Source organism: Trachemys scripta, chromosome 14, assembly GCF_013100865.1.
Source record: "Trachemys scripta elegans isolate TJP31775 chromosome 14, CAS_Tse_1.0, whole genome shotgun sequence".
Classification (NCBI taxonomy): domain Eukaryota; kingdom Metazoa; phylum Chordata; order Testudines; family Emydidae; genus Trachemys; species Trachemys scripta.
In genome coordinates, this window is record NC_048311.1 from 32,595,988 (window position 1) to 32,622,712 (window position 26,725).

Consider the following 26,725-nt stretch of genomic DNA (forward strand, 5'->3'; position numbering starts at 1 on the left):
TCCCCAGGGATCGCTTTACCTGTGGGAGAAGCCCATCGCCATGAGCCGCCTGTCCCACATGACGCAGTTGTCGTAGATGAGGGGCAGGACCGGGAAGAATCCAAGGAGAACAAGCGCCCACCGGAAGAAGCCAATGCAAATCGGCTCAAGCCGGCCGTGGAGAAGGCTGCACAGCTGGATCCCGAGAGAGAGGAGCCCAACCTGGAACCAGGAAAGGAAGATGGGGCTCACAACCAGCTCCAGAGAGAGGTTGACAGGCCCCTCGAGGGCCCGAAGAATGCCCCGGAGGTGCGACGAGATGGCCGACCGCTGTACAAAGATCTGGAGCCCGGCAAACAGGTGGTCGAACCGAGGTCACTGGCTGTCCTACCTGGGGGCGAAAAGAGAGCTGAGGCCGCAGGTGGAAGGGAGAATGCAAATCTCCAGCAGGCTGGGAACGTTGCGGAGGCTGTGAAGTCTGTAGAGAAGGAAGTTGACCCTGGTAAGTCATCTCCTGGGTGTCTCATCTGAGCCAATTCTCCTCTTGTCTAGGCTAGGGGAGGGCAGCGATTGGTTACTCCTCCCTACATTCCAGTGTTCCCGTCTAATTTCACCAGATTAGCATGTGAATATGCACAGCCCCTTCAGCAGCTGTTGGGGGAAACGAGGAATCTGGTGTCTTTGACAGCTACTATAATATCTGTCAAACAATTGTTTGCTAGCCTACTAAATGTCAGGTGCCGTGCTGTTGTTATGTGTCTCACAACTCACTGGGGACGTGGAGTTGGGAGATCTTGACAGGTAACACATTGCTAAGTGCCCATCTAAAAGCTAGCAAGGACGGTTCTTGCATTTTAATTGGTTAAGGTAGTTAGCATTGGCTCTCTGCCAGGAGTCTATAAGATTGTTAAATATTTTTTTTATTACTTCCCTTGCAGTTGTCAGGTTGAATATAAACTGCGTTGGCGGGGGGCGGGGAAGGCGGGACAGAGTGTGGAGCTGTTTTTAGAGAACATCTGCCGCTTCTTCCTTTCCAACCAAAGAGCTGAGTTGGTCGGTCGGTCTGTCCGCAGGTGAGAAGCAGGAGCTGCTCCCGCCCGACAGGCTGGATCCAGCACAGGTGCAGCAACCGCAGCAGAGAGAGATCCGAAACGCTGAGGACAAGCCGCAGGAGAACGCCGACAGCAAGCTGGAGGGTGAGTGAAGTGGGGTTTAGCCTCCCCACAGCTGCCAATCACCCTGGGAGCCCGTTGCCTCGTTAGGCGGCGTGCGAGGGACAGCGAGATTGTACCGCCCAGACGGTTTGGCCGTGGTGGTTGGGATCATGTAACTTTAGGCCGGTGGTTCCTTTTGGCTTTTTGCTACCTGCCGTTCCATGCATGCTCCCTCTGCTCTGGCACCGCAGCCCTGATCCCGGCCAGGCGCCGAGGGGAGGCGCTGGAGAGCGAGCCTCTCCCACACTCACACTCCTGTCCTGTGGGGCTGGGCCCAGCTCCCCGCTCCAGGGTTGGGACCTGGCCCAGCCCTGCGACCCATCTGGAACTCCACTGTACCACTGATGGGTTGGGGCCCAGCGGCTATAGGCTCTAGTGCTTAGCGTCTGTCTCAAGGGTAAATACTCCAGGAGAGGATGGCATGTTTCAGTGCAAAACTTCCGCCAGCCCTGTTGGTGCCGTGACCCATGCTGGACTGTAGGCCTGGCGCTCTCTCCCCTTCCCCGCCCAAGCTTAGAGTACAGAGCAAGGCCCCAGGGTGAACAAGAGCGAAGCCAGAATGAAAGCACAGTGGGAAATGGCTGTGTGAACTCTGCTGTGGGGAGTTACACATCCTTCGACCGATCCTGTTCCCGCCCGCGTGGCTGCATGCTAGCTCATGACACACGGGTAGGTCGGTGAAGTTCAGCTTCTCCAAGAAGAGCGTACTGGCCGGCCGGCTCTTCCCACCGCTGCAAGGGTTTGGAGCCTATGGCCTCTCAACCAGCCCAGCGGGGGCCTCCAAAGGCACTTCCTCCCGTTACAGGTGGGCAGAGACACACCAGTCTGCTCAAGGTAGCAGGGCCTCGGGTGGATTTGTACTCGGGTGACTAGCCAGAGCCACCACCCAGGCCGCTGTGGCCACACTGCTATTGTTAGTGGGCTAGCACGTGGCCGGCTACCTGCACAGGGGAGCAGGCTGCCAGCTGCAGTGTAGACAGACCCCGGAACGTTCCTAGCTTCTGCCTATCTGGGATGGCAAAATCCAAGACTCAGACCCAGGGCTCGTGTGTGGTGGCAGGTCCCCGCTGCTAGCGCCCAGTTGCTCACATTCTCGCCATGGTGGACTGGAGAGACTGACTGAACCCCGGCAGCCCTTGTGTAACCCGTGCCCAGCAGATCACACCTGTGTTACTGGAACAGACCAGGTTCCCGAACAGCCCGAGAGCAGGTTAGCTGCAGGCCCCGTGAATTGCTGGATGACGCTAGGCTACATCCAGGGAATCTCCGTCGTGGGAACAGATCATGCGTACCCTGCTTACTGCAGCTTGGATGAGGTGACACCGAACATGCCATATCCTGAGAGGCTGCACGTATGCAGTGCATGTGCGGGACACGCGCTGAGGTGGCTGTTTGTGCAAAGTCTGTAGAATCTAGCATTCATCTGGCCGTTTCACGAAGGTGCTTTCCCCATATCCTGCCACTAAAGATTATTTGATGCTTTTGACTTGTTCGTTTGCTTTAAACAAAAAAGAAAAGAAAAATCCTGGTTTTCCTAATCTGTTTCTCTTCCTTCTGCATCTCAATGGGCCTGAAACAGCTGAGATTAAAAAGCTAGTAGCAGGTATGAACCATATTGAATTGTAAGGAGGGTTTAAAATCCCAGGATCCAAGTGCAAGTGAACGAGTAGCATGCATGGCCTCTGGGCTTGTGAATGCATTGCATGAGCGTACGTGTTCGCCTTCAGCCCTGGGCAGAGAGTCAGCCCCAGGCCTCTGGGCTTTAATGGCACATAAGAGGGTGTGTGGGACTTGTCCCGTTCCTCTGTACAGAGCTGAATCCCCCACCTAAACAAACGGGGAAATGGTGGTGGTACAGCCAGGGCCCACAAGCCTCCTGCACGGATGCCCCTCACTGACAGTAACTTCCCTCTGAGCTCCTTCCCCAGCTCCTGAACCGTGGCCCCTCGGGATGCCCAAGTCCTCTGCGTTTTGTTGTTAAATCGCTTACGATATTTTTTTTATCAGAGGTGTGTTAAACCCCCCCAAAGCGAGTCAGAGTCTGACAGGTTTCCCTCCACTCTCATTCGGATCAGAGGGAGTGTGACGGGGTAGCAGCCTAGCAGGTTTTGGGGGTGTGAATAGGTTGAGAGAGGAGTTACATAGGCTTTCAAAAATCTCCATGAAAACCAGTTTGATTTGGCTTGAAACCTTCTCCTTCAGCATTGCTACCCAAAGCTAACCATGCAGAGCTAGTGGAGTGCAGTCCCCAGAACGTGAGAGTAGAAAGGACTTCTGTTTGCCCTGCCGAGCTAAGTGCTGAAAGTAAACAGACATGGGGGGAAGGAAACTGCACTCTTCCAGTGATTTCACTTCCCCCGCCCATAATGGAGCTTTTGTAAATGGGAATATAAGGGGAAATTCCAAAGTTGCTGTTTGTTTTATAGCATTCTGCTGTGCACCGAAAATATTCCCCTTTATTCATTTTGTGGGTTATTAGCAGGACAACTTCCCTTTTTAATTTAAATGGCATTTTACAGGCTGTTAATCTTTGCCATGAATTCCTTTGGGTGCAATTTTCTGGAAACTCCCAGAGAGTTTTGGAGAAATGCCACTAGGCGTGTCGGGGGTGGGGGGAAGCACAGGACAGGTTAGCACTGTGCAGTATATGCAGTGGGTGCATTTCCTAAGAAGAAAGATGTCGTAATGTCTCCATACAGACAGGGTGTCTGCGTGGTTTGCACACTGCATGTAGCTTGCACAGTGCCTGGCTCAACTCAAGTCCGTGTTGCTAAACTAACTCGTCAATTCAAATAGAAACGGTGTGTTCTCCAGATCTTCCCCCACTGTGTGTCTGTGCAGAGCTAGTGAGCAGGATTTTCGTCCTGGTTTAACGTACAGTCTTATGATACGTTATTGCTGCGTCCTCTACTAGCCTGTTTGTGAGCACCGCTTACTTCAGATTTCATTGGCTGAAATTTACTCCAGTTCAGACTGGTAATCTAGTCCCTCTGCCCTCTCCACAAAGCTGTACATTGGCTCACACAACCTTTAACACCAGGACAGCTAAACCTGAGCACCCAGCCCCTGGGTGGTGCCGTGTGTTAGATTGCTGGTGTTCAGCTGCAGCCCAGGTCTGGGGCGGTGGTGTTGGGTTTTCGGAGCCTGTGCCTGCTGTTAGACGTCACTTACCTGCTCAGGATAAAAGCGCAGTGTGGGGGTCAGGTCTGGGGAAAAGAGAGGGGCATTTTCCCAGCCCTACCTCCAGCCAGCCCTTGCCCATTTGAGAGGCTAGAATCAGATGCCACGCATTGGAGGCTGTGCAGATCTTCCACGTCTGGGTGCAAATGCTCTGGTAGGCTCCCTGAGCTGGGCTCCCTCTCAGTAGGGTTCAGATGAGCTGCTGGACTCCTGGCCCAGAATGATACGTCTTTGCTCAACAGTAGCTAGGAGGAAATGTTCTAGGCCCACTAAAATGGATGAATTCTCTCCAGGGGTCAGAGCTAGAACTGCCATGTTAAGCCCCTGCAGAGGTCATCGCAGACCCTGACAGCAGTCAGAACTGCCTATCCATCTGCCCCTTTGGGGATTAGAGAAGGGTTTTAAAAAGCAGAAGTCCTCTTGTTTTGAATCTGGTTAGCCGTTGACTGTCCCTTATCTCTTGACCACCTTGTTTCAGAGACCTCTCCCCTTCCAGGATAAATACACGTGCACTGGTCAGTCTTACTCTGAGTCTCCTGCCTTTTGTGTGAAAAGCAGCCTCCAAAACATTGCCCAGTGTCGCTTCTGCCACTGTCTGTGCACGTTCGCTGCAGAGCCCTTGGCTTTCCTTTTGTATGTGGGAGGGGAAGAGGGGCGATCAGACAGATCACCCCCTACACACACTTATTTGCATCTGGCTGCTATGAGCTTTCAGTGGAGGATCTCTGTGCTGCTGATAGAGGGCCGTATTGTGATGCCCTTGCTCCCCCCATGGCAGTGGGACTGTCCGAGGAGTAGGGCACTGCTCTAAGTGAGGAAGGGTATTGCAGGCTGCCTATGGCCACGAAGTATTACAGCAAAACACGGTGGGTCACAGATATGGAGGAGGGTCTCATGTGGCCCATGGAGGAGGAGGATAGCTATCGAAATGAATCGTTACGTGGTTAGATTGTGTGCAAGCGTTATTTCTGGGGGGAGAAGCATGTACCCACCTATCCCTCTCCTCCCAATAAACACAGGAAATGTGAGGCGCTGTTCTGCCGCTCCCAGCAAGCTTCATTTTCTTCTCTTTTCCCCCCTGCATTTTATTTTTTTTTAACCATTAGAAGCCGGGAAGGCCAAGGTGCTTGATCACGCCGTCCTGCTGCAGGTGATTAAAGAACAGCAAGTGCAGCAAAAGCAGCTACTAGACCAGCAGGCGAAACTGCTGGCTGTGATTGAAGAGCAGCATAAGGAAATGCACCAGCAGAGGCAGGAGGAGGGAGGTGATGAGAAGCCAAAGCAAGGTAAGGATGTGGCTCGCAAACACCTGCCACTCTCGGGGGCTGGCACATTGGCAGCTCTGAAGAACATGCAGGTGCACTGTGGAAAAGGAAAACTGCTGCTGGGCATTCCCTAAAAAAGAACTTTCGTTTATTTTTCTGCAGCAGAAATACCCCAGGAGCCCGACCTGCCTCTCACAAAGAGCAACGAGGAAGAGGGCCGAGATGTTAAAGCAGATGTTGCTGCAAAGCACCTTCCTAAGGAGAGATTGGACCCTCCTCAGCCAGGGCCTGGCCATCAGCCTGTTGACTTAGTGGAGCAACACCAAGGGAATGTAGATGGTCTGGAAGAGGCTGTGCACAGACCTAGAATGAAGTTTCCTGTTCAAGTCAGTGTAGTTGGGCCTAAAATTCCTGAGGCTCTTCCTCAGGGTGGGAAGGTCCCACAACACAAGGCGAACAAAGTCGTTAAAAACTCTCTAGAGAACTTAAGGGATCCACTTCATAGCGATGATTCACGACAAGCCAATGACATAGGACATGCAGTCCAGGGTGCAGGAAACCATCCAGAGAAGCCCGCAGCCAAGGAAGTGGGGGGAGGGCACGAAGCCAGAGCTGTGGGAGATAGCCAGGAGAAGAAGAGTGCCCTGGAAGCTGGAGAGGTGGTGGCAGGAGCAGTCACTGACACCCAGAGACAGCTGCTAAGGGCTGTCAAAGCTCAGGAGACGGCAGGGAAGGGTCCAGAACGAGTCTTTGGTGCGGACTCTAAAACCAAACCAGCAAATAAAGAGGAGCCCAAAGATCTGGAACGTCCACTGGACTCTTCAAATAAACTGCAAGTAGCAGAGAACGTGCAGCATAAACAAGAACATCTGAGACCTGGAAATGACGACCAGGCCGACGGAGCTGGCAGCAAGCAGCAGCAGGCTTCCCAGGTCGATCAGGCCGGCAAAGTGGAGGCTAAGAAAGAAGTTCTCCGGGAAAAGGCAGTGGATATGGAGCAGGGTCCTCAGGGAAGCCACCTGAACAAGCAAAAGGTCCTGGATGAAAAACTTCTCAAAGATCCTGCTGGGAGGAATGCCTTTGAGAACGACGTTGCCTTAAAGCATGAGAAGGGAGCAGCCCCCCTTGCGGATCAGAAACCAGACCAGGGGAACGTCAAACCAAACCGGGACCTGAAACTGCAGGCTGACTTGGACCTCCGGAGGAGGAGACGGGACCTGCCGCCTCGCCTGGAGGAGGAGACTGAGGCGAGGGAAGGTGTCATCATTGGTCTCAACCCTCTTCCGGATGTGAAAGTGAACGACCTCCGCAGTGCCCTGGAGACCAGATTAAACCAGGCAGCAGAAGGTGCCCAGCAGGTGATTCACAGTCGGCAGATCAAACAAATGGCAGAGGAGGAGGTGTGATGAGACCCGGCCTTGCTCTATTGGTGGTGAAGCCGTTATCGATCCTAATGTCTGCGGTATCCAACATTCCACTTAGCAAGCGACCATTTGGACTCCAATTGCATACACGACTGCTGACAGTCTAACCCAGCAGCACTTCACTTGGACTGGGCCCCAACACTCGGGCTGATTCTGACCTCAGACTACTCTCTCCATGGGGGCCGCCATGGCCCATCCATTTACTTCAATGTTAACATCCTGCCCGTGGTTGTCATGGGGGTGACTGGAGAGTCAGTGACCCAGAAAGAGAAGCTCCGACTGCCCTCTGGCTTTCGAAGGTCCTCCCCATTCCCAAAGGATCTGTGCTGTTTGATTCATGTTGAATTGCCTTGTCCGTCCTGCCCCAATTTGCCCATTCAGTATTGAGGCACATCCCCAGGTTGCTCAAACTGTCTCCTTGCAAATGTTTCTCCAATAAGTGCATTGAGTTGCTTAGTCCAACTTATCTGGGCCTCGAGAGGGGGAGCTCGCACGGCTCCACTTCTCCTGGAATGCTGCGATCCGCATTGGAAATACGTCCGCTAGGACTGGGTTAGCCAATTGCTGGGGTCCGTTTGCCCAATGGGAAGCCGTTCCATCAGCTTTACGTGTGTTGGGCTGAAGTTTGTGCTAGGAATATCAGTGTAGTTAATGTCCGATGCTGCCTTAAACAAGCACAACGGCTACTGTTGTGCTGCTCCTTCCTCCCAGGGATCATTCAGTTGGCTACATACTAGTAATAATGAAGAGCTTTACCTTCCTCTCTTCCTTGGCGGTTACGTTTCAGATTGTGCTTTTAACGGGAGTATTCCTGCCCAAAGTGCATGAAGGGGCTCGTGCTGGGAACTGCAGACTCCCTTCTTCCCCTCTCAAAACGGCTTGAGATTTCCGGCAAGAAGTAGCAGATATCAGGGAATGAAAGCGTATGATTTCAAGGGACAGTGTCATGGAGGGTTGGCTCAGAATCGTACCTACCTCTCTTCTCCCTTTGCAGAGTTCATGTACTGTTTGGTCTAGTTGTATCCCCCAGAGCAATTGTTCAACGTGTAATTAAATCCATTGAGGTCGGTAATCAAGACACTTGGGTAACATATACATGAGCGGAGGAAGGAACCTCTTAAGAGAATTGGTTTGTTTCAAAAGTTGGGGATCAGTAGTAAATTTTAAAGTGTGGTAAATGAGAGACCTTGACTGCCAAATGTAAGAAAAAAATCCCCCAGCTTTCACTAGAATGATTGACATCCGCCCTACCAGGAGCCTGTCGACCTCAGCAGAGTCGGGGTTTGTCCGGAATCCTTCGGTAACTCCGCCTCATTTCGTTCATATCCAATCAACCTCCTGGAAGCGGGAACTATGTAACTGTTGTGATGGGGGCTGGTTACCAGGAGAAACACTAGGGGGGATGACTCTGCCTTCAGAGTAGAGAACTCTGAGCTCCTAAAAGGGAAGAACAGGATTGGGACCGGTCTTTAAAGTCGGCCGATTATTGAAGTGCTTAAATCGCTGTGGCAGCTGTACGTCTTCAGGAGGGGCGTTTGCATGCATCCTCAAGTGGCTGTTGTAGACGGGACTGCCATAGCTGGAGTCTCCTGGAGTTCCTCCATGACCCTGTCTCAAAGCACAATTAATCCGTATCTGGGACTCTTGTAACTTCTGCTCTGGGGCAGGAGGCCCTAGAACGGCCTCCGTGTGATTGTTAGCGTTTGTGGACGTCAGATGCAAGTAAGACACATGCTTTCAGTGCAGCAGTCTCCTCTGCTCATGGCCAAATCTAAAGTCTGCCCCTGCTGCAAGAACTAGCCCTTTAAAGCTCTAAGGGAGCTCTGGGGGCGGGAACTAAATACTCCCTATGCACACCCGCCCTGCTTGCCCCTAACTTGTGTACAGGGATCTCCCTGGCCTCTGTCAGCTTCGTGCTGCGATCCTGCCTGGCACGGGGAGCACTGCTTCTCTTACACCATGTGAGCAGCAGTTTAGGGGGACCACGTGCTGCTGTTGAGGTGCCTGCCGACCACAAAGGGACCAAAGATAATTCTGAAATTCCTCAGCACCTGGAATTGGCCAGTGTTGTGAATGAGACATTCCCAGCTGGGAAAGGCTGAGGAGTGGCCACGCCAGGCCAATCAATAAAATAAGTTAAAGCATTTTGAGCTGAACTCTTCTTGCTGTAACAAGCACCGTTAAGCCATTCTCGGCCCTTGGGGGGCAGTTCCTGCTGTCCAGGATGGGACGTATCCTTAAGAGAACTCCGCTCATTCTGCATCCCTTCTGCCATTGCTGCAGCTAGTGGCTGGGCTCCTCCTGGCTGGGAGGGGAGGGGCTCCGTGTGCCCCCAACTGGGAGATTTCATGAAATGCCACTTTGATTGTTTAGCTTCAGGGTGAGTGCAGTGTAAAGTGGGGCGCTCATGGCCCAAGCAGTGACCTGCTCTTATCAGAGTGCTTTTCATTAGCTAGCACCCCCCTCACCTCTATCAAGCTGCAGCTTGGATTTACTCATCCTTGTACCCAGCATTTCCTCCGTAGCCCTGTGCTTAACCCTCTAAACGTAACCAGTGTCCTTGCACTACTGCGAGGGCCCTGGCAGCCTTGAGGGTAACATGAGCCGCTAGATGAGGAGCTCTGCCATGGTTTGTAACCTTGGCCTATTTCTTCCCTCGTCTTAGGAGTTTCAGTGCTTAGGTTTTCAAAGCTGCAGTCTGAAAGCCTGTATTCACATGGGACGTGGAGGTTTAGCAGCAAGGTTCCCAGTTGTAGTGGGGCAGCTCTTTAGCGTACCATGGCTTTAGCTGAACTTAAGCATTAGTCATAATATGGGCAGAGATACTGAAATCTCGTGAGCTAAAGCAGAACCCTCTCTCAAGTGACTTATTCTGCATTTCTGCCCACCCTAACATTCCTAGGACGCTGTGGGAAGGGGAGATGGAATCCTAAATTCTCAGGAAAGCCACATGACCAAAGCTAGCTCTAGAACAATAGGGCCATCTGAGAGTAGGCTAAGTGTACTGCAGCAAACAAAGGGAGCGTAGCCACTCATTAGAATAGAAGCTTAGTTTTAGTGCAGTTTTTGCTACCCTTTCCAGACTGCATAGTTAAATTGTAGAATAAAGAGCAGGTCTTAAAACACTGACTCAGATTTTGGAGTTTTATTTAAAAAAAGTTTCCAAACATCTATTTACATGCATTGTTTGAAACAGCTGGGGGAGGAGGTTGCATGAAATAGAGTTGAGTATTCCATTATTCGGCTCCCATTTCCTTCTGATTTAATTAGATTATGCAAATTCTTCTGTCCTGGAACTACGTGATTACATCTGGACAGACACCAGCCAGGACTGTAAATCTAGATTCCAGTCCCCTGTATTGTTACTAATGCCTTCACTTCATTGTCTTCTTTGCCTGTAAAAAGAAGTGAGTCAGATAAGCTAGGAGGAAGAGGATTGGTGTTTTCTGATTACAACATCCAGTTCCTGCTCTGTTGTGAGGACTTTGCCAGATAAGCTACCCACACTGACCAACAGAACCAATCACCATGGAGGGGAAAACAGCCCCACTCTACCTCTGTACTTGTACTATCCCATGGTGTCAGAGTAGTTCAAACATTTGTTCATTCTTACAACTTCCTTGTGCTTGAGGGGCATTGTTATCCTGCAGCACAGACTGTAACTTGCTGAGTCATAGCTGAAAATTAACAGATTTCCTTATCCCAAGTCCAGAGCCTTAACCACAAGACTATCGCTACAGTGGTCATTTCTGACGTATTAGACTTCAGATGCCCTGGGCATGAATCCTAGGTTTGAGAATTACTTCCCCAGACCCATGTTTTGCCTATGGTACTGCACCAAAGAGAGTATAAACATGATAGCACTGAACTCTCCAGGCCAGTCCCCCTCCAAGAACCATCCCGCAGAGTGGCCCCCGAGTTTTTCTGTGTACAGATATCCCTGCAACATACTGCCTGGGTGAAGCACTCCTTCAGGGCCTCAAACTCCTTCACGCACACGTCCTTCCGCAGCTCGGCATGGCCTGTGGTCGTCGCAGCTACACACTTTCCGTAGGCCGCTGCCTAAAATCACACGGCGCCATAGTAACATTCACACCCGGCCTTGTTCTCGCCGGGTCACCAGCCCCAAGAGTTAGGCTGAGTCAGGCACCCTGACCCCCACAGCAGGACCTAGACAGGACAAGAGGGGGGCGCTGCCTGGGGCTCTCAACCCTAGTCACTCCCCATGCCTGGGGCGGGGTCAGCCCGGGGCTCTCACCCCTAGACCTGGGGGCGGGGTCAGCCCGGGGCTCTCACCCCTAGTCACTCCCCATGCCTGGGGCGGGGGCAGCCCGGGGCTCTCACCCCTAGACCTGGGGGCGGGGTCAGCCCGGGGCTCCCACCACTAGTCACGCTCCATGCCTGGGGCGGGGGCAGTCTGGGGCTCTCACCCCTAGTCACTCCCCATGCCTGGGGCGGGGGCAGCCCGGGGCTCTCACCCCTAGACCTGGGGGCGGGGTCAGCCCGGGGCTCCCGCCACTAGTCACTCCCCATGCCTGGGGCAGGGGCAATCTGGGGCTCTCACCCCTAGACCTGGGGGCGGGGTCAGCCCGGGGCTCTCAACCCTAGTCACTCCCCATGCCTGGGGCGGGGGCAGTCTGGGGCTCTCACCCCTAGACCTGGAGGCGGGGTCTCTCCCCAGGCCTGGGGGGGGGAGGGATGCTGGCAGGGTGACCAGACAGCAAGTGTGACAAATCGGGACGGGGTGGGGGGTAATAGGCGCTTATATAAGACAAAGCCCCAATATCGGGCCTGTCCCGAGACAATCGGGACATCCGGTCCCCTGGCTGCTGGGCAAAGCGCCGCTGTGGCTCTCCCGGGCACGGGGCCGAGCGGCCGGCACTGGCTGGGGAGACCCCCCCACGCCCGGCCCGGCCCCACCTGGTCCCGACATCCCGCCAGCAGCTCGGGGAAGCGCCGCAGCCGCTCCCGGGCTCGCAGCCAGACCCCCTGGTCTGACATCGCCGGCTCTCTACTCGCTGGGCGCCGCCATGATGGACCGGGCTCTGATAGGCTCGTCTCGCTGCTCGTCAAACCGCCTAGCACTCTCCCATTGGGTCCGGCTAACGACTTCCCACTGATGGCCTCTGAGAGGTGTCCATCAGACCGCTGTAGGCTCTGGATTGGTTCACCGCTCCATCCCGCCCTCTCACGGCCCTGTCCTACCTAGGCGAGGCTTTGGGTTGGTTACGAATAACGCCCACCTTCTTTGTTCCTTCTGATTGGTCCCTTTTCTGACACGGGGGCTTCTGATTGGACGAGCTACCTTTTATTTACTGCCCTTCTCTCATGCCCGCGTCGGTGCCGTCAGTGGTGACGGTCGCTTCCCCCTGGGGCCCCACCCTCCTCCAGTGCTGATTGGCTGAGCTGGGAGGAAGTCGCACTCTAATTGGCGGGCAGGGGTTCCGGGGGGCGGGAAGACGAGGCCGGGTGCAGGAGGGGCAGGGCGGGATGAGCGCAGAGAGAATCATGGCGGCGCCGCTGCGGGACCGGTTGGGCTTCCTGAGCCGGGTACGGGGGCCGGGCCGGGGGTTGTTCGTCCCGCCTCGGGGGCCGGCCTCAGCCGCCTGATGGGACAACGGGGCTGGGCCGGGGAAGAATCGCGCGGGGGGGATCCTGAGAGGTGTCACCACGCTCGCGTGACGTCATCGCGCCCCCACGCCTCTGTGACGTCACTGCCACAATGAGGTTCTGTGACGTCACCGCCCTCGCCAGTGATGTCACCCCCCCTGCTGTTGCGTGGCGCTGCCCCTGCCCCCCCAGTGGCTGCGCTGGGCGGCCCCTGGCTCGGGCTGTCCCAGGGCGCCCGGAGGGGAGACGGGCCGTGCTGCCTCCCGGCTCCGCCATGGCGCGGTGAGGAGCCTGGGCTGTTACAGGCCTTTGGCCTCCCGGGCCGGGGGAGGGTAAGCGCCTTCTCCCCAGGTGTCGCCTGGGCCCGGCTGATATTCCACACCAACAAATTCAGGAGCCCGCCCCGTATGGGAGGACTAAGAGGCATGCTGCGTCCTCCTGGGCTTTCCCTGGGTAGCCAGGCGCTGAGTGTGGGAAATCTCTGTGATCCAGGGCCCGCGTGACCCCACCTGGTGGTGCTAGGACAAGAGGGAACCTGTCCAGACTTTGCCCATCTGAGAGATTGTGCTGGCGACTTGCCTGGACCTTCAGTAACGAGCCTCTGGTGGAGCAGAAGGCAGCTGCTTTCACCTGGGGGTGGGAGCTTGGAGGTGACCAGGCCCAGCATGTGATGCTCCCTCTGAGTGGCAGAGCCTGGGACCTGGAGTCTCCGTGGAGCCAGGCTTTGACCAACGTTTCTCTAGGGCTTCACGTCTCGTAGGGTGCGGTGTAACACGTCCTTCCCAAACCGGCTGTCCTAGCTTCCCTAGGAGGCAGCTAATGATGGCAGCAGAGAGCTGAGGGAGTTGCTTGTCCTCAGGACTGTGATGTGAGGGGCGTGGAGGTTCTCTTATGTCTCGGTGGATCGTGGGGACAGTGCCTTCAGCACATGGACAGTGCGCATTGGAGTTGTGGGCGTGTGTGGGGGACGGGACGGGAGCAGATGTTCTGTTCCAGCTGATATCTCATGCGCATGGGGACAGCGTTAACAGCTGGGGTGAGATGTCAAAAGGGGGCTTGATGGGTCCGCCCCTCTACCCCTGATTGGACAGTGTAGGCTTGGTCTCTTTCAGCTGCCCATTCTGATGAAAGGCACCTCGGATGACGACGTCCCATGCCCTGGGTACCTGTTTGAGGAAATCACAAGTATCCTTTATTCCCAGGGTAAGGCTGGGAAGGCAGCGTTGGAGCGGTGTGCGAGAGAGGCGCGATAAGAGACTGTTGCAAGTTTCAAGGCCAGTGTCAGATATTTCTGTTACTAAAAGCAGGGATCACTAGTGCTTTGGAATCGCACTCCATGGTGAGAGCGTGGACTAGTGGTTAGAGCGGGGGAGGGGGGAACAGTTTGGTGATCTGGGTTCTCTTCCCTGCTCTGATACTCCACCTCCCTGTGCCTCAGCTGTGCTCAGGAGAGAAATCAGGCCTGACTCTCTTCCTGGGATACTGAGAGATGGACGGACGTGTGCAGAGTGCTCTGAGATCTGCGGGTGCAAGGAGCAGAGAATGTAGAGGGACTGTTCTGTTGTGAATCCCAGCTAGAAGAGGCAGGTGCAGCAGGTTTAAGACCCTGGTATTTTGGGGGGTGAAGGGGACTATGCAGTGGGGTGAGGGGGGCAGGGCTTCAGTGGGGCGAAGGTGGGAGGGGAGACCCGCTGTTCTTTGCTTAACTGTGATGAAGCTGCATTAGCAGTGATCAAGGAGTGGGAATGGCTCAGGGACTGGCAGGATCCTTTGACCCTTGGAGTCCTCGGCCTTTAACCTGACATCGGCTGCTTATTAGTGAGTGTCACTTCTCTAACACTGCACCCTCTCAGAGATCTCCTACGACTCCCCAGGGAGCAGCCAGTGCCTCCTGGAGCACCTCCTCAACCGACTGCAGAATAACTCCTGTCACGTCAAGCTGAAGGTAACCGAACAGCTGGGTGCTGCCAGGGGGAGCGAAGCACCAGGGGCTGTCCTTAGGGTGCAGGCGGGAGGGAGGCGAGAGCTCAAGGATGCCAGGACCTCCATAAGAACAGCCACGCTGGTCAGACCAAAGGTCCATCTAGCCCAGTATCCCATCTTCAGGCAGTGGCCAATGCCAGGTGACCCAGAGGGAATGAACAGAACAGGCAATCCCAAGTGAGCCATCCCCTGTCGCCCATTCCCAGCCTTTGGCATAGCCATTGATGGGCCTATCCTCCATGAACTTATCTAGTGCTTTTATGAAGCCTGTTACAGTCTTGGCCTTCACAAATCCCCTGGCAAGGAGTTCCACAGGTTGACTGTGCATTGTGTGAAAAAAATACTTCCTTTGTTTGTTTTAAACCTGCTGCCTATTAATTTCATTTGGTGACCCCTAGTCCGTGTGTTATGAGAAGGAGTAAATAATACTTCCTCATTTACTTTCTCCACACCAGTCATGATTGTATAGACCTCTGTCCTATCCCTCTTGGTCGTCTCTTTTCCAAGCTGAACAGTCCCAGTTTTATTAATCTCTCCTCATACGGAAGCTGTTCTCTACCCCTAATCATTTCTGTTGCCCTTTTCTGAACCTTTTCCAATTCCAATACATCTTTTTTGAGATGGGCGACCACATCTGCACACAGTATTCAAGATGTGGGCGTCCCATGGATTTCTATAGAGGCAATATATATACAATCTGTTCGCTTTTTTGACTGTCACTGCACACTGAGTGGATGTTTTCAGAGAACTCTCCACAATGACTCCAAGATCTCTCTCTTGAGTGGTAACAACTAACGTAGACCCATCATTTTATATGTGTAGTTGGGATTGTGTTTTCCAATGTGCATTACTTTGCATTTATCAACATTGAATTTCATCTGCTCAGGTTTGGGAATCTCCCTCGCATCCTCAGCCATGAAGACCGATGCAAAGAATTCATTTAGTTTCTCCGCAATGGCCTGGGACCTGAATGTTCCCAGGAAAAGGGGGGTCTGAGGCTGGGGCAGGCGCCACCACCCCCATGGTGTGAGTGGGGAGGGGCTGGTGTCAGGACATTCCTAGCGAAGTCTCTGCACTGACTCCTTCCGCCTGAGTCTGGACCTGGCGCTTTCCATCAGCCCCGAACAGTTCTGGGCTGGTGAAGTGCAGGCAGCCGAGTGAGTCCCCAGGTGTCCAATTCTGGTGCCCCAGACACTGCTCAGCCTCTCCTGTGTCTCCAGGTGCTGAAGATTCTGCTGTATATGTGCACGCACGGCTCTTTGCAGTTCCTCCAGCAGCTGAAAAGGAATTCCACCTTCATCCAGGAAGCAGCAGGTAACAGGGCACCTGGGCGGCCCTGGGGCTGGGCTGGGGTCCGCACTGTTACCAGAAGAGAGACTAGCCGAGGGCAGCGCTGCTCCAGCCTCGCGCTGACTGGGGAAAGCACTGCGGAGGGAAAGGCCCCCAGCCCCAAATCCCGCCGGTGCTCTTGATTTCCCTGCCACTGGCTGTGAGCTTGGTGCAGCCGTCGGGGGGCTCAGATGGGGACCTGCAGGAGGGGCGATGGTACTGCTGGGTGATGTGATGACTGCCCGGCATACCCCTCTAGCTGTGCCCGTTAGACCTTACACAGCTGCACTAACCCAGCCCTTCCTCACCCTCTGCCTTCTAGTGTTCGCGGGGCCACCAGATCCCCTGCACGGCAACAGCTTGTACCAGAAGGTCCGAGCAGCAGCACAGGTGAGTGACACCCTGCCCCGTCCAGGGGACTGACCCTGGGGAGAGGACTCTGCACGGGCCGGGGGAGTTCAGGGCACCCTCCCACCCCTGCTCCAAGCACTGGCCAGGGATTTGCTGAGCCGGCCGGGAGCCCAGTGCCCTCTCCCGGCTGTGACTGTCCGTTCTTTCCCTGCAGGACTTGGCCGGTGCTTTATTTTCGGATACCTTGTCGCCCCCGCCCTCTGCTCAGCCCTGCAGGCCACTTCCCCCAACAGGTAAACACCAGCACCCTGGTGTGAACACTCCCTCCACCCACCCCCCGCTCATGGCACTGCCGGGAGGTGCTGAGCTGGCAGCCCTGGAGACGGGTGCTGGGGGGGGGGGGGGGAGACCCTGATGGCAGTGCCTTATCCCCAGGGCAGGTGCACTCAGACAGTAGCAGGGCAAACTCCCCCCGCCCCCCGCTGCTTGTCGATGAGGGGAGTCTTGGGAAGGGGCGGTCAGGCTCCATGGGCAGTTCACTGTTTACACTGGCTTGCCCTCTAACGACCTTGCGCTGCTTTCATGCCCGATCCTCCTGGGAATCCCACTCGCCCAGGGAGCTAGGAAACGGTCCCTGCCCCTGCTGGCCACATCTCCCAGCTGGTGGCGCCACTGCGGCCCCGTGGCTCCAGTTGCTAAGCGCGTGGCCCACCCACCGAGGGAACTCAGGCAGGGCCTCTCACATGGCAGGACAAATGCATCCTTATTGGAGGCTATGGAGGTGCTGGCAGAACAGGGAAAGCAACGGCCCTTGCAGCTCCCGTCGGGTGGGTGCCATGGGGCTGGGCAGCGACTCACGTCAAACAGAGGGTCAGAAAATGGGGTGGGGGCTGCAAGGGGCATTAAGTGCCCAGCTGCCATGGGGAGTCAGTGGGAGTTGGCACCAGGCTCCCTTCGGCCCCTTGGAAAATACGACCCCTAAAGGTCACCGAAGCAAGGAGCCCTGCAGCCTCCAGCCAGCCAGGCTGTGGTCCTGCCGCAAGCAGGGCTCAGGGCTGCGCGTGCCAGCTCCCCAGCACTACTAGCATTTCCCCACCAGGGGGCAGCACCTGTGTCGGGTCCACAGGCCGAGTTTGGTTTAGACTAGCTGCAGTGGCTTCCTGGCTCTGTGCCCCCTGCAGAGCTGGGGTTGGCTGTGTCCGGGCGGCGGGACGGGCGCCCCTGAGTGCAGGAATGGGCAGAGGGGGCACAGCATGGGGAGGGGACCCTGGAGCTCTCTGTCTCTCTCTCTCTGAAATGTGCTTTGTGCCTCTGGTCGTAGGAATGGGCTCCAAGCCCAGCCCCTGCCGCTCCTTCCAAGGCTTTGGCTTCACGGGCGAGAGAAGCGGCTCTCGTAAGTGCCGTCCACAGGGCCCGGCTCCGCGCCACCCCCTGCCACGTCGCCAGCTCACGGGGGTTAGCCCACAGCTCCCAACTAGGGGGACCAGATGTCCCGATTTTATAGGGGCCGTCCCGATATTTGGGGCTTTTTCTTATATAGGCTCCTATTACCCCCCCACACACACACACCCTCTGTCCTGATGTTTCACATTTGCTATCCCAAAAGACGGTGCTTTTTGAGCATCCTCCGCTCCGGGGGCCGGGATTAGAGGAGGCTCTACAGTCATTTAAAACGTGAAACCAGTTTTTAGCCCTGGTCATGGCAGAGAAAATCTTGAGACCCCCCGACCCAAATGCCCCCGTGTGCTCACAAACCAGAGGGCAAAGAGCAAGAACCCCACGTTTCTTATGTGAAAATAAAGCTCTGGATTTTCCAGCCAAACTGTGATTTCTGGGGCCTGGCTCGTGGCGTTTGAACGCTCCAGGTGGCAGTGCTGATGTGCTGCTGAGAGGGCTAGACTGAAGTGCCATAGGCCCAAAGCAGGCACTGCCCAGCCAGCAGCAGCGTGAGCTTCCCTGTGCCCAGACCCTGCCGTTGTCTCTTAGCCCCAACCCAGGGTCCCAGGCTGGGGGTGAAAGGGCAGTTCAGTCTCCCTGGCCCATACCTTGGCGTCCCTGCTGAGATGCCTGTTAAGTGCCCAGTTCGTGCCAACTAGCATTGCTCCAAATTGTGCGGGGCTGTTCTAGGCAGCTCCCTCGGGAAGTAGCTGTGGGTGTGTTTCAGGAGTTCGGGGCGGGCTGGATTCAGAGACCTCTTGTTGCCAGTGAGTGGGCAGGGTTGCTGGGCTGGGAGAAGGCCCAACGCCCCTACAGCCCCTGGCGGGCAACGGGATTCAGCCTAATTTCCCCCCCCCCTGCGGGCAGGGTGCCCCGAGGGTGGGTGGCAGTGCTGCCCTCGGGGTGGAGCCCTGCACAGAGACTCACGCCCTGGCCTCTCCTGTGCTTGCCCAGCTTCTGCCGGCGAGGCCCTGCTCGCCACCATACAGAAAGCAGCCGAGGTGGTCGCCAGCGCTGTGCTGCCCAGCCCGGAGTTCCCCCCTCCCTGCCCCAGGGAGCTGCAGGACGATGCCTACCAGCCCGTGACGGCGCCTTCTCCTGGTAAAAGCTGTGTGGTGCCTCCAAAGCCCCCTGGTCCTGCAGCCCACAGCCTGCGAGGTAGGTGTGTGGGGCTGCGGCGATGGAAAGCGGCTCCCGTGGTAGCTCCCGCAAACAGCTCTTGTGCATCATCACCCCTGCCAAATTAGGGCTCCTGACACCCCAGCCGGGAGGGGAAGGTTGGTCCTACTCTAAAGATGGACACGTTAGCTTCAGTGACAGAGCTGGGGACAGAACCCAGGAGTCTAGGCTGCCAGTTCCCAGCTCTCGCTGCTGGATGACACTCCTCCATGCAGTGATGCTAATGCCTAATGTTCGTTAGCCGTTTCCACCCCGCCCCCGGGCTCACCGCATGCTCAGCAAATGAAATGCAGCCACCTCTGGGGTGAAACACAGCTGCCATTTAGCAGCACATAACACTGTTCCACAGTCCAGGCCTGGAATAGAAGAAGAACCCTGGTTCCTCCGGAATGCCCACCGTTTCCTGTATGGTGCAGGTGGAGGCTGGGTCGTGGCAGAGCTGTCTGCCAATCCCTGAAGCAGGCAGGAAGCTCTGGCTCTGGGTGACTCTCTCCTGCTGTTGCTTCTCCTATAGTGAGTCACCAGCCTGGGCAGGCAGGAGGTGGCTGGGAAGAGACGGACAGTGGGCACAGCTCCCAGAACTCCTCGCAGGAGAACGGGGAGCTGAGCAGGACCTCCGACTCCTACAGCAAATCAGGCAGCGACAGCCCCTCGGGGGCCAGCAGGGAGCTGGGGAACATTACTGAGAGGTGAGCCGGAGAGCCCATGACCGGGGCCAGGGTGGAGAGAGAAGGAAGGGCTCTGAGCTTGTGGCACGGGTGCAGCTGGGGTTAAAACCATTAGAATCCCCCTTCTCCAGTATCCCTGCAAGTCCCTTAATGCGCATGGTCTCCTCTCTCGCTGGGCCCTGTTAATTCATGTCCCCTCTGGGTGCTGGGTCCCCATTTCCCCCCCCAGTTTTTCAGCCACCCGGCTCAGTGCACTGGAAGTGGGAGCAGTCGGGCAGATGCTGGGGTTCTTCCAGCCTGTGCTGCTTCACCCTGTGGGGCCAGTGCCTGGGGGCCCCTTCAGCCCCTCCTGGGTGGGCGGAGCAAAGTGACAGCACTTGGGGCTGCAGCTGCCTGTGTGCTGGGGCTCGTGGGAGGTGGCCAGGGTCAGTGACTTGCCCAAGGCCGGCGTTGGTGCGGGGTTGGGATGCAGGAGTGCCGAGTGCCCAGCTCTCTCCGTGCCCTGCTGGGGGGCTCCTTGGGGGGCAGGGTCTTCGAGCTGGCAGGGAAGCCTGCTCACTGCCCCTCCGAATCGGGGAGCGGGGCCGGGAGCGCGTCCTCCCTCACAGGACACAGGTAACGGGGCTGGTGTCTCCTCCCCACTGGCAGGGTGGAGGGCGACTGCCTGCAGGAGCTGAGTCTGGTGAGCGCGCTGACCAGGGGCTCCAAGGTCTTCCTGACGCGGGAGGAGGCCCAGCACTTCATCAAAGAGTAAGAGTCCGCCGCGTCCCCTCCTCCACACCCCCAGCGGTGCTGCCGGGCCACTGGGCTCGGGGGGAGACTGCATTCCCCACCCTTGCCAGGGTGCCAGAGGGGCTGGGCTGGGTGTTCTCCAAAGCCCTCTTGGTCGCACGGGGTCCCCTGCCCCTTCCTGGGCTGTCTGATGGGCAGATCTGGCCGCAAAGCAGAGCAGGGAGCCAGGAGTGTCGCCAAGGTGCTGCCCCACACCATTCACCCTGGCGGGCTCAGCCAGTGACCCCTGGGGGGCAGGTCATGGGGCTGCTCCCTGCCATCTCGGAGAGGCTGAGGATGCCAAGCCCACCCCTGCGTGAGCCTGGGAAGCTGCATCCTGCTTGCTGCCGTGACCACGCGCTGCCCACTCTCCCCAGGTGCGGGCTGCTGAACTGCGAGGTGGTGCTGGAGCTGCTGAGTCGGACGCTGCAGGACCCCAGCCAGCTCGTCTGCATGGTGGGTGCACGGGGGAGACGCTGCATCCACCCTGCGGGCACGGGGACCGAGAAGCCTCAGGAGTGTGGAGGGGCTCCCCGGCTGCCCCATGGGAGGAGGTGGCTCAGGAAACGAGGGATCTAGTGTGGGTCAGCAGTGGCTGTGAGCTGGTTCATGCCCTCATCTGCCTGCACTGCTGGGGTGCAGCCCAGTCCCTAGTGGGGAAGGGCTCCCACGGCGAAAGCTCCAGCACCCCTTGCCTCATGGCTGGACTCTGAGCGACTGGGCCCTGGAGCTGGTCCCGCCTGGGCTGGGGAAACTTGCTCTGCCGCTGATGTTGGGCCCTGGGGAATCGGGGAGCTGCAGCTCTGCAGGCAGTCGCCCCAGTGCGTGTCACGGCACTAAAGCCAGCTTGGACGAGCTGCCTGCAGCTGCAGTATCGGCGTAGGTCCTGTCTTCTGACCTGCTCTTTTGTCCTTGCCAGAGGTCCATGTGTGCCATATCCTCCCTCCTGTGCTCCGACCTGCTGGCCCACGAGCAGATCTCCGGGATTACCCGGCCACACCTGCAGCAGCTCAGCCAAAGAACTCCCGGGCCGGTGGCCAACAAAGCAACAAAGGTGACTCGTGTGTCTCACTCCCACCCCAGCACAGCCTGCGAGCCCGAAGGACTGGCTCTGTGCTGCCGGGCCGGACGCAGCTATTTCTGTCCTCCCCTGGAGCAGGGAGCACCAGAGGGTGCAGGGTCATTTCCCCTTCCCCACCCCCGTACTGGGCTGAACTTTGCTCCTAGAGGAGATAACATGCTTCAGGGCATCAGCTGGTGGCTGCACAGGTCAGGAAAGAAGGAATGAAATATTGCACAATAGGCCAGGTATGGTGTGGGTGGTGAGCCCCCTGCAAAGCATCAGGTATTGAATCCTGCCAGGCAGGATACCAGCTTGATGTCTGATCTACTGTGCATGGCACACCCCGCGCTCCTCCAGCACTCAGTGCCAGGCAATAAAAGGGCTCCCCAAAACCCCATCCAGCCCCCCTGGGGAGCAGGCTGGCAGGGGCTGGCTGTCTGTTGCTTGTGAAGGGGTTAGTTGTGGGGCAGGCCCTGCTGTGCTGCACTGACTCCTTGCTCTGTTCCTCCCTTTCCCTGCCAGCTCCTGAGGCAGTTTGAGGCCTTGTGCAGGAGCTGCCCGTCTCCCAAGAGATCACAGCCGGACACGGATCCCTCTGCTCCTGCCGGGGGCTCCCCCCAGCACGCGCGTGACTTGCTGACGGACCTCATGCCTCTGGCAGGAGAGACCGTTCTCAAACCCGTGAGCTTAGCCCCTTTCCTCTCGGAGACATGGAAAGCCCCAGCATTCGATGCGCATCCTGCGGCCGTGCCCGCCCCTGCGGGAGAGCAGGGCACAGAAGCGGAGACCTGGGAGCAGCTTGGGGATGTCTCACCAGGCAGTCGATGCCAGCAGCAGGTGGAGTGCAGACTAACGGGGCCTGAGTCCCAGTTGGATGCTGCCCGGATGGATTCCGGGCGTACAGAGACTCTGAATGGCAGGCGGGGGGCAGCCACATCCCCTCAGAGCCTCTCCCTATTCGCTGGCATGGAGCTGGTGGCCCTTCCAGGCACAGCAGTAGCCAACCCTGGTGGGGAGGAATGTGCCTCTCATGTTCCACGGACACTGCCCTGCACTGGGACTGCCAGCGCCAAGGCTCATGGGGACTCCGAGGGCAGCAGGGAACCTTCGGCGTTCTCCTTCCTCAACATGTAGCAGCTGGGGCTGCGGGACACTGAGGAACTGGGGTCTCGCTCGCTGCGTGTTGTTCTCAGGCCATCACTACAGGGGCACCGACTGGCACTACGGGGCACCGGCTGCTCAGCTCAAAGCGAGGCCTCCCCGTTTCTTGTGGGTGCTGCCAAGTCCACGTCCTGCAGAAAGGGGCTGGCAGTGCCGGTGCTGCTGGGGAGGATCTCGCTAGGGCACAACGAGGAAATGGAGTCCCCAGTCACTCCCTTCAGTTTGATCCCTGGAGGTGCCCTCAAAAAATCCATGAGCAACCCTACAATAACAATCCAGCATGATCCCACATGGGGGGGAGAGGGGGAAATGTGTCACGATAGCCAGTTCCAGGCTCCCAAAGGGGAGAGTGGGAATGAGAATCCCCTTGACTCTACCCCTACGTTAAGGTTGTGCTAGAGGTTTAAGGCTAATCATATGGGCTTGGCTGCTCTGGCCCCTTGCTTGGGTCATCCATCAGTGGCCGTCTGTAACACTGCTCAGACTAGGGCCTGGGGCACGCTGGGGAGGGAGGGGCAGTGAGTCCATATGGACTCAACCTCTCGTGCTGGGCCTCTGCCTGTGTGAATGAATGCACTAGTAACCACCTCAATCACTTAACATGTCTGGGGCGTGGTTAATGGTACCCTGGAAGGTCCAGGGACGCTGGCTGCCTTTCCCCAGCATCGCACCTGCTCAGTCCCATTGCTGTTGAGGGAGAGAGGCATTGAGTGCGGCAGTCTGGAAGCCAGGTTTCAGAAGATCTTTCCAAGGAAGGTGACGCTTTAGGACCTCAGTTGATACCACATCCCCTGCAGACCTTGCCTGAGCTCCTGTGGGAATCTCTTTGAGGTGGTTTGGTTTTCCTACCGGGAATCCGATATTGTAGCTACTTGTTATTTGAAGGTGCATTACACACACACACACCCCTTGGTGCACTTTAGCAGGGCTGGCAATGGAAGGGACTAGAGAACATCTGCGTAGAAGCATGAACCCCTGTGTGGGGCAGCAGCCCCTTTCACACCTGCAGATTGATCTCTTGCCAAATCCTACTGGGCAAAGGGAAGTCAAATTACAGGCACAGGCTGCTTTGGGCAGCAGATTGGCATTTATTTAGTGTTTACACGTCACACGCGAGTCCATCTTGCTGTGAGAGTTGGTTATGTACAAGTCTGTGTGTTGTCCTTGGGCTTATGACATCCAGACCAGCCCACCTGTCCCCTTGGGGCAAATTTGCAACAGGCAAGTTAAAAATCGCTGGAGAAAATCCCTTTCTAGCAATGTCTGATCTGCCCCACGGGGCAGAGGCTTGGGTGGGCTCCTGCTGTGTGCAAATCACATCCTGCAGCCAGGTCCCTGCTCACAGACTCCTGCCAACTTAGCTCCCGCAACCTGTCTGTGCTCTTAGGGCTGGGAGGAGGGAAGGGTCCATTGTCCAGAAAGCCTCCTGGGAGGATGTTCCATGTTTACAGAGCGTGGGGGGGAGGCATTGCTAATATGACTTTAATAAACACTAAGTTGTGCATATTTAAAGTTCCACTAATTCTCTTGTTTTGAGGTACAAAGTGTGCTTGTTTATAGCCTGTGCCTCAGGTGAAATCTGCGTTCTGCTTCAGAGCACGCTGGGATGGCTTTCCTGGCCTTAGCGGTGATGGCGAGCTCAGAGGAGCGAGCAGCTATAGGATGAAATGTAACCAAGTCTGAGAGGACTCTTCTTCCCCCAGTTCCAGAGCTACACAAACCTGCTGAGCATACGTATGGTTCAGATGTCCCTGTTCAAGCATTAAGCCTCAGCTGGCTTCTAGACTACCTACACCAAAGGGCTGTCATCCCATGGCAAAGCCTGTAACTTTCCTTCTTCCTGCAGCTTTGGCCATCTCACACTCTCAGCATGCCTTGGCAGGGTTGCCTTCCAGGTCACAGCTGTGCCAGCAGGGTGCAATCAGGAGGGCAGATAGTCTGTATTTCTTTAACAAGGCCCAGAACCAGGGCATAATGATCCCTGAATTCGTGCTCCCTGCTACTCTCCAGAGGAACCAGGTTTGCTATGCACAATTAGGTTTGAAATCATTGAATTGTGGAAAACTTTCTATTTCCTGTTGAGAACTGTCTGCTGACATATAAATAGCCCCCTGGCATTCTTTCAGGTAGGCTCTGTGAAGCCTGGCCTTCTGCCACCCACAGTGTCAGTGCAGGGAGGGGGCGTTGCGGGCAGCATGTGTAGTAACTGTGTTGTGTCTGTTGAACTAACCTGTCCGGCTGGCAGACCTGAAAGCGCATCACAATCAGCTTCAACAACGGGACAGACAGCTATGGACTCACAGGTCGCTACGTTTCCCATCACCGCTCCAGCAGCCACACCAGTCGCACCAAGGAAGCTGTTCTCTGCAGCGAGGTGCGTGGATAGGGCAGCCTGTGCGCCGAGGAGACAGGCCACAGTCCAAACCGCATCACGTGTAAACCCACCTTCTCCAAACGAGGCCACTCCACCTGAGGAGCAGATTGCATCATGGAACGGACACCTGAATACCTCAGAGAGCCTGCTCCGGTAGCGATAAATCCCCCACGGGACCTGCACGGGGCATCCTCAACCGACACCCCACACTCCATGGGGACCCCAATGGGATGGCTGCACCCAGCCCCTCTTCTGGCTGCCCCACCCCCCCCCCTCCCTCCTAATCTCATCCCCCCCACCTCTCCTCACCCCACCTCCCTCCCCCCCCCCCCCCCTCCCCCCCCCCTGCCCTCCCCCCTCTCCCCCCCCCCACTGCCCTACTCCTCCTCACCCCATGCCACCCCCTGCCTGGCCTCTCCTCGTTCTTGTCTCTCCACTCCCCACCCTACCCTTCCTCTCCTCACCCCCCTGCCCTGGCTGGCCCCTCCTCACTCTCTGCCCGCTCCTCCTCCCCCCACTCCCTGCCTGGCCTGACCCTGCTCCTGCCCCTCCTCCTCACCCCATAGCTTATCCCACTCCCCACCCTACCCTTCCTCTCCTCACCCCACTCCCTGCCTGGCCTGGCCCTGCTCCTGCCCCTCCTCCTCCTCCTCCCGCCCCGCCGCGCCGCGCCGCCGCAGGAGGCCAGAGCCCGGCTAGGCCCCTCAGCGCCCCCTGGCGGGCCCTGCAGCCCCGCACTCCTGCCCCTGTCCGGCCTGCCACCTCAACCGAACTCTTTCCCCCCCCTCCCACTCCCCGCGCGACGGGCAGCCAAGCCGCCCAGTGAGAGACCGGTGTCTCCATAGCGCGCCAATGGCGTGGCTGGGGAGGCGGGCTCGCGCCCCGCCGGGGTTAGGCTGTGCCTGGGCCGGTTACTAGCGTCTGGCTCTGGCCCCTCGTTAGTTGCGCGGGGTGGGCACGGCCCGAGGGACCCTTCCCACAATGCTCCTGGCTGGGTAGGGGCGGCGGGAGCCTAGAGCCCCTGCTGGGCGGGCAGCAGACCCCATAGCTCCTGCTGGGACCCCGGCCCCATAGCTCCTGCGGGGGGGAGAAGCGGAGGGACCCCGGCCCCATAGCTCCTGCTGGGACCCCGGCCCCATAGCTCCTGCGCGGGGGGGAGGCGGAGGGACCCCGGCCCCATAGCTCCTGCTGGGACCCCGGCCCCATAGCTCCTGCGCGGGGGGGAGAGGCGGAGGACCCCGGCCCCATAGCTCCTGCGCGGGGGGAGAGGCGGAGGGGCCCCCGCCCCATAGCTCCTGCTGGGGGGCGGCGGAGGGCCCCCCCCCCCCCGGCTTCTGGGGGGGGGGGGGGGAGGTGGAGGGACCCCGGCCCTATAGCTCCTGCTGGGGGTAGCAGGTTGTGTCCAGCCCCTGATTCCTCCAGAAATTTTTTAAAATCACCCCTGGGGACCCTGAATTCCCGAGTCACCTAGGGGAGGGTCACCATCCTACCAAGGGCTTTGCAGCCCCCTTTCTCTAGTGTAGGGGGAGCTCAGGGTTAGTCCCCAGGAGAGAGGGGCTGTAACAGGGTCCCAAGCTCCTCTTTGCTGCTGGAGCATCATTATAAGGCCTGGAGTCTTCAGTTGCCTTTTTCTCTCAAGCATCCCCCTCCCCCACCCCCCAAAAAATAGATGCTGGGCAAATAGCCCTAAATACAGGTGTCCCCAGCACTGTGACGGCTGGAAGTTCAGGCAGGTAA

The 26,725-nt window shown here is 57.2% G+C and overlaps 3 protein-coding genes across 8 annotated transcripts in view; all 3 read left to right on the forward strand.

Annotated features, from left to right (window-relative positions):
- SLC38A10 (solute carrier family 38 member 10) overlaps positions 1-9,207 on the forward strand; it is a 51,484-nt gene extending 42,277 nt beyond the window's left edge. For 2 of the 3 annotated variants that reach the window (XM_034789607.1, XM_034789609.1), the window contains 4 exons: positions 8-481; positions 1,053-1,175; positions 5,480-5,659; positions 5,801-9,207. In XM_034789607.1, coding sequence (XP_034645498.1) covers positions 8-481; positions 1,053-1,175; positions 5,480-5,659; positions 5,801-7,044 — 2,021 coding nt within the window. In that variant the 3' untranslated portion in view covers positions 7,045-9,207. The remainder of the gene's footprint in view (positions 1-7; positions 482-1,052; positions 1,176-5,479; positions 5,660-5,800) is intronic. The other variant, XM_034789608.1, reaches the window with a different exon arrangement.
- Positions 9,208-12,540: 3,333 nt separating this feature from the next.
- On the forward strand, positions 12,541-24,114 carry TEPSIN (TEPSIN adaptor related protein complex 4 accessory protein). 2 transcript variants are annotated; one of them, XM_034790401.1, is made up of 13 exons: positions 12,541-12,612; positions 13,785-13,857; positions 14,526-14,617; positions 15,876-15,969; positions 16,307-16,374; positions 16,550-16,628; positions 17,657-17,728; positions 18,727-18,930; positions 19,466-19,640; positions 20,268-20,369; positions 20,768-20,846; positions 21,310-21,444; positions 21,976-24,114. In XM_034790401.1, the coding sequence occupies exons 1-13, from the start codon at positions 12,553-12,555 to the stop codon at positions 22,585-22,587; spliced, it is 1,845 nt and encodes a 614-aa protein (XP_034646292.1). In that variant the 5' UTR covers positions 12,541-12,552; the 3' UTR covers positions 22,588-24,114. The 2 variants fall into 2 exon arrangements, with proteins under 2 accessions (XP_034646292.1, XP_034646293.1); XM_034790402.1 differs by lacking the exons at positions 12,541-12,612; positions 13,785-13,857 and having other exon boundaries at positions 15,805-15,969.
- Positions 24,115-26,335: 2,221 nt separating this feature from the next.
- CEP131 (centrosomal protein 131) overlaps positions 26,336-26,725 on the forward strand; it is a 28,076-nt gene continuing 27,686 nt past the window's right edge. For all 3 annotated transcript variants that reach the window (XM_034789903.1, XM_034789905.1, XM_034789904.1), the window contains exon 1: positions 26,336-26,721. The gene's annotated coding sequence lies outside the window, so the exon portion shown is untranslated. The remainder of the gene's footprint in view (positions 26,722-26,725) is intronic.